Source organism: Sparus aurata, chromosome 21, assembly GCF_900880675.1.
Source record: "Sparus aurata chromosome 21, fSpaAur1.1, whole genome shotgun sequence".
Classification (NCBI taxonomy): Eukaryota; Metazoa; Chordata; class Actinopteri; order Spariformes; family Sparidae; genus Sparus; species Sparus aurata.
In genome coordinates, this window is record NC_044207.1 from 3,829,099 (window position 1) to 3,835,775 (window position 6,677).

Below are 6,677 nucleotides of genomic sequence, written 5' to 3' on the forward strand. Positions count from 1 at the left end.
TACCGTACCATTACTGCTGTCGCAGTCCAGTGGCAGCCTGTACAGTCAGTTTGGGATGAAATATCGATACAGCAAGAGTCATTCCACCACTTCTTGTGATTCGACTAGCAATACGCTGGAAGTGGTGTGCTGTCTTTTTCAAAACATGAGGCAGCTCTAAACAGACTCCCCTCACAATTAGACATGCCAGACTCACTTAATGACTTCTCGTTAAGGGGGGCACTCTAAGGAAGAAATGGAAAATAATTGTAATATTTACAATATGAATGTGGTAATAATCCAAACTTTTTCCACCACTGAATAAACCAGCTGTTCTCAGAGGACAGCAAGGTCCCAGAACACTGTTCTAGGAGCTAGAAAGGTGGCAGGGTCCGCCACATATAAACAGAGTAAAACAGTATAAACTGTGTTGTCCTTTAAGGTCAGTTTTTTTATTCAGTTTATTCAGTCATGAAAACAAAGAGTTTGATTATTTAGTTTGTTTAGGCAGAAGAATTCAGTCAGTACTGAAGATCTTTCTCTTCTCATTAACACTTCTGCCCCAAAACTATGGACTGCTCCTTTATCTTAATCGCCAATTTATTGAAAAGAATTCACTGAGCCATAGTTTTTTTCTTCTTTTACACATTTTTATCCAGAATGTTGTGCTCTCTGGCAATCCTACCTTTCAGTTTATGGCTATTTTAAACTGGAATGAAGGCACCCATGGACAAGTTAATATCTGTGATGAAAAGACGTTTTTATACATTGTGATTATACATTTGACATCTCAGGTCATGTCAAATTCTGTGACACTGTCACAGTGTAGTCAATAAATACATAGTAACTGAACTTTGCCATTTTAGGGGTATTTAGTTTCTTCTGTTAGACAGATCATGATGTTGATGAAGGTTCTTCTCCTAACTAACCAGTTAGAACTTGTGAATCATATCATGAGCTACTCTGTGATCCCCACTCCCAGTGACGGACTGGTAATCTGGAATTTGGGCAGATGCCAGAGGCCGTTTTTTTTGTTCCCAGTCCGTCAATGCCCACTCCTCTTGTTCAGTGTTACAAAGACAGACAGAGACAGAGAGCACCTTAGTAAAGAAGTATTTTATTGTAGAGCTCTGATGTGACTGTGAAGCAGTATTTCACATTGCCACATTCATTTACAACTAATTGCTTCTAAACACAATCAGCGGTCAGTATGTGCTGATGGATTTGTACTATTGTGAGTTCATCTGCACATGCAGTGTAAATGCTTTCTTAACCCCTGTGTGTGTGTATGTGTGTGCGTGTTTTAAGTTCTTTACCCATTTCCTTTTCTCAGCTCTCCTTTCCAGTAAATTTCCTCCTTCTGTTTTCACTTTCTCTGCTTTTATCCACTCCCCTCCTCTACAAGTCCTCCTTTTTTCTTAACTATCACGTCCCTCTCTTCCCTCTATCCTTTTCATTCTATTCCACATCTCCTCCCTCGTCATCATCATCAGCACATGCTGCAAACTCCTTCTCAGGTAACAAGCTGTATTCATTGAGAAACGCCTCCACATCCGTTGCAAAGAAATCTTCACTGAAGTGTTTGGTAACAGCCAGGAAATTGCCCAGTAACTCACCAGCTTTGTACACCAGCAGAGCAGGAAGAACCTGAAAGGTTAAACGATAAAGGAAGAATCAACATTTACTTTGACACTAGCTTTAACAAAGTCAGTACTTAGCATCGTGTAACAACATGTTTCAGTAACAAGGAGTCAGTGCCAGTCCAATTTCTGTTATACTGTTACAACATTTGACCAAATGATCTATTTTTCAGGTGCATTTAAAATAATTTAAATGCATTTAGTTATGTAGTTAGAGCTTCTACATATGACAAACCTTCCACTGTGGCATGACACAGGTTACGATAAAAACATACTGATATTCATAGTAATCATTTAAAATGAGAGTTTTGAGTTCTTAATTTCAAAGGGACATAGACAAAAGCAGCTTTTCACTGTTAGCCAGCTACCATCAGTTTTGCCAAATGAAACAGCATCTGTTGGTTGTAGAACGAAACAATGAACATAGCAAAAAGCTTTTAAGGCTGGGTTTGGCAAGGTCAGCAGTACCTCCTTCCAGAGCTAATGTCCAGCCGCTGGACAGCAGGTACTTTACCATGTTCCACGAGCTCTAGTAGTGTAGTAATAAATACAGAAATAAACAACTCTGTTAACTGCCACAATCATTTTAACACGATGTCGCAAACATACCTCACTCCCAAAAGGCTGTAGACTGGTGTAGCAACTGCATATTTTTGTAGGCTAACCTAGAAACTAGCATCACTATGATTCCCTCAAAAAAAAGCCTTTGCCTTTTTTTAAATGGATTTTAGAATATTGCCAGAAATTAGTTGTGACAAACTCAAGTTTATGATACTTACTCCTACTACTACTACTATTATACATTTTGATAATCTTCACAGATGAACACCACTTTTGTGATTTTTGGAGCAAAATTTAAATCACTGTGGGTGCAGCACATTGTTGTCATCGCTAACTATCCAACACGCTTAACCTTATGTTTAAGAAGTAAAACAACACCTAGCATTGTCTTAATGAAGGAAAACAATGAATGTGGCTATTGTTAGCACTCAACACTGGCAAGCTAGAATGTTAGTACTGGAAAATTACGGTTGCACTTTCTTTTCTATTTTTTTGCTACTAGCTTGCTAGTAGCTTTAGCAGTATCCACCATGCCTTCTGGAAAACGCCATTCATACACAATGAGGTGTTTGTAGGTACAACGACAGGTAGCCTGTCCAATCTTTCTCATGAGCCAAATTAAATGATTAGATGGGCATATTAGAGGCCTGTGACAGCTTCAGATACTTGTTTTTTTTTTAAAGAGCATTTGATTTAAGATAGTTCCTTAGTTATCATAATACAAACAAAATCAGTGGTTTTTAGTTCATTTGACATAATTTGCTCTTTCTAGTTCCACCTGCCGACTTCTTGGACGATTGATGCTCATGGGAAGGGTCAATTAACCTCTCATAACCTCACAGTTCCACAAAGTCCATTATTATCACTAGGAGTTATACTATAGCCAAATGTCCTTATGGGGGAAAGTGCAATTCAGTCAATTATTTCCTATTCCGTTCTTAATAATCTACCTTCACCATTTTCATTGCTGTGTTTGTTTGTAACAGTTTACTGACCTCAGGGGAGAAGCGCTCAGCAGCACCTGACGCCACCGCATCGATGCGACAAAACTTAACACTGGTGTACTCTGTAGCCAGACAGTCCAGACATGAGTTCATCTGATCACAGCCTGACAGAGGACAAACAATGTATGCATAAACTGTTAGCAAACAGCACTGTAGAGACCCATCCCCCAGGAACACATCTTTATTTCAGCTTGTGAAGCTAGTTGATCAATAAAACTGTACTGTATCATGATGAGTCGAGCTAACCTTTGACACCGTGCTGGTAGATATGAACTACCACAAGGGTCAACCGATGTTCCTTCTCTATGACCTCCAGGAAGTCCTCTCCACTTTCCAGGTCGTAGACTGTTTCAAACGTCGGACCGAAGCTCAGGCGCTCGTGCATTTCCTGCATACACTGTTTCCTGTAGCGTTTCAGGCAGCGTTCATCCTCTTCCTGGATAAGTTCGTACTCCTGAACGCTCATCTAAAGCCGAGGACATAAACATTGCTGTTTCCTTTATTTGTAACATTTACATTCATTCTTATTCTTTATCATTTCTCTTCTCCAAAGCGACATCGCCGCTCCAATTCCCCAGTCTATGATTCTGATTATCTACTACAGCAAAATTGTTGTTAAATTATCCTCTCATTGACTACAAAATCCGTTAATGCCATGTATCCTGTGTGCGAGTTCTGAAAGTGATTCCATTCACCTTCCTGTTGAGTCTCTCCTTGTCGTCCTCTCGTGGACTGGACATTTGTCTGAGCAGCTCTCTTTTGCTTTGAGGGACAGTCTGATCCACACTGTCCAGTTTGAACCTTCGCCAGTCATTAATTACACCTTTTGGACCTGCAGATGGGCAGAAATACCCACAAAAACATTAGCTCATTAAGGCTATCACATGACCATCATTTGGTGCCTTAATCAAACTTTACATCACTCATATGTTTTGAATCAAATTAGTATATGTACTGAGTGAGACTAGACTGGCATTTTAGTCATTATGACTGCATCGTTCTGACCTGTATGATTGGCAGGCAACTCCTCTTCTTCCTGGGTAGAGCCAGACATCTCGATAGTCTGCAATACAAAAGCACACACATTGGATGCAGAGAGCAGGTGAGGTGATGTGGGTCTGAATGATGATTGATAATTCTTTCAACCTAGCATATTTCCCATAAATCTAGCTTTTGTGGCTCATGCCAACTTGCCAACTTGATTGGAGAGATTTCGAGAAGCACAGATTTTTGCCGTACATTTTTGCACACTTGAACAAACAGCCACTGTAAACACTTTCTGGCTACACCTGAATGGCCAACGTGACAGCTCGTTTGGACACTTTCTCTCATATTATAAAAAAAGTTCCCCTGAAATGTGTCTCTAAAGACATTTTAGGTGAGAAATAAGCCGTACAGTATGGTAGAATTTGGTCTTCATTTTAGATCGACAACAGTTAGTTTTTATATTTTTTCTTGTGTTTCCGGAGGAAGCAAGTCACACTGGCTGCACCTTGTTTGCATAAGGTGGCCTTCATCTCAACTTTATGCAAAGGAGGAGTGGGAAATGCATCACTTCCAGTACACACTGCACAACTGCTAACATAGACCATGAACAGAAAGTGTGGAAATGATGAGCCTGTGGAGAGATACATGTAACAAACATTTTTCATCTCAATTGCTTGATAGAAACGTTTCCACGGGGTTAGGTGCGCAAATTAAAAGTTGAGCTGGACTGACACGAATCCTGTTGTTTATTTCTGATGTGCTGAATGTTAACATAGTACTCAAAGTCAAATTAATGGTGAGTTTGTTACAGAGCTATCCTCATTTCATGATTCGATATAAAATCACTAAATATTATCTTTGCTAGGAGAAGTAGACCACCAGACAACAAAGTACACCCAGCCAGGGGCCTGGGTAAGCATTGTGTTTGTTGTGAGAAACGTGTGTGTTGATGAAATGCTAAAATAGTGAGCAGAGTATTGCTTCTTACTGAGTCATTTGAGCATAAACATAGCCTAACAGCAAAATTCCACACTTTGACACATCCATACTTAACTATCTGCTACATCTCTTGTGTGTGCATACATGTGCATAGGTGCATGCAGCTGGACACTGTTGTCACAGCCACTTACCGTGAGCCAGGCTGATGTTTACTTATCAGATTATGCTGAGATTACCACCAGTCTGACAGGCCTAGGACATCTTATCATGTATGTGCGTGTGTGTGATATGACACAACATGGTAGTAAAGCTTGTCATTAGGTTTACCTTTTTGTAACCTATACATGATTTATCCTATTGTTGTGAAATATTAAGATGAACTTCTGGTGACTGACTCCATTTTTAGAGAGAGAACACATGACCTCTATTTTTCTTTGTCAGAGTAACCAAACATGGTGACAATGCCTAAGTTAAATTATAAATAAACCTACAGCAATTGTGGTACTGCAGTTAAGTGCTGAATGTGCACTACAGGTCTGAGTACCAAGCAACACTCTGGTGAGGAAACCACTTCCTGTTCTTTGGAAAGATCAGTAAAGGCCACATTAAAAGCTATTATGCTGATACAGCTGAGCTGTCAATGACGAGAGGCTCCTAATCAACACTACGTCATCATAACACTGATAATGCTCACCAGTCTGAAGCAGCTAATTCCTTAATGTAAGCAAAGGAATACATTTCTTGTATGGTTGCTTTTGATGAACTGAACTGCAGAAAGTAACCTTCAGGTGAAATGGTTTCAAATGGAATGGCATAAAATGTATAGTATCCAAGCAAATGCACACTACATGAAAAAATGATCAGACTAAACTAATTACTGTATAGGCATACATAAATGGATGTAAACATTTATACAGTATATTACCATGTGCAGCTTTGGAGCAAGTACACATTTCAGTTTATTACAGTATTGCAATCAAACTTATACACAAAAAATGCACACAGAAAAATCAGAATGTGATTTGCTGCAAACAAAGTGACTCAGCTGCTAAACAGTGACACATAAAAATAAACATGGTATCCTTCAGAAACGCTTGTGTGTGGAAAAACTATACATGGCGCTCCAGAAAAAATTAGATGATAGAGTACTAGACATACTGCACAAATATATCCATTGTACCAAACTAAAACAGACAGAAAATCTTACCTTTGCGTCTCGTTCAGTTACTCACAGATTATTTGTCTTTGTCACTGTGTCGTGTGTCCACACACAGTAAAGTGACGGGAGCGGAGAGAACACAGGTTTGGAAAAGGGTGGGGAGGGAGATGAGGGAATAAGCTTTATCTTCGCTGTCATATTCACCATCACGGTAAGATGATGCGTAATAAGATTAGGTGTAATACCAGCTTTAGTGTTATGGATTCAAAACAGCAAAGCAGACACAGGAAGAAAAAAAAAAACAAGATACGGAGTCATGTGGAAAGGTAAGAGCACTTCCAGAACTCAAATTGAGTCTGTAGATCAACCCTGGATCAGGATGTCTAAAAATCACAAGGCAAATCCAGG

General features: G+C 39.5%; 1 protein-coding gene across 1 annotated transcript; it reads right to left on the bottom strand.

Annotated features, from left to right (window-relative positions):
- Nucleotides 1-1,076: 1,076 nt before the first annotated feature.
- On the bottom strand, nucleotides 1,077-6,446 carry pdca (phosducin a). Its single transcript, XM_030401944.1, has 6 exons — nucleotides 6,318-6,446; nucleotides 4,190-4,247; nucleotides 3,880-4,016; nucleotides 3,431-3,650; nucleotides 3,176-3,288; nucleotides 1,077-1,626 (listed from the first exon to the last, which is right to left on the bottom strand). The coding sequence occupies exons 2-6, from the start codon at nucleotides 4,236-4,238 to the stop codon at nucleotides 1,438-1,440; spliced, it is 708 nt and encodes a 235-aa protein (XP_030257804.1). The 5' UTR covers nucleotides 4,239-4,247; nucleotides 6,318-6,446; the 3' UTR covers nucleotides 1,077-1,437.
- Nucleotides 6,447-6,677: the final 231 nt, after the last annotated feature.

What these genes read in the sequence shown, in the direction of transcription:
- pdca (XM_030401944.1), bottom strand. Translation starts at nt 4,238, where the DNA reads ATGTCTGGCTCTACCCAGGAAGAAGAGGAGTTGCCTGCCAATCATACA. An exon ending in AGGAGAGACTCAACAGGAAG is followed by an intron (nt 3,651 to 3,879) that starts GTGAATGGAATC and finishes CCTCGGCTTTAG; the next exon opens with ATGAGCGTTCAGGAGTACGA. An exon ending in CTACCAGCACGGTGTCAAAG is followed by an intron (nt 3,289 to 3,430) that starts GTTAGCTCGACT and finishes GTCCTCTGTCAG; the next exon opens with GCTGTGATCAGATGAACTCA.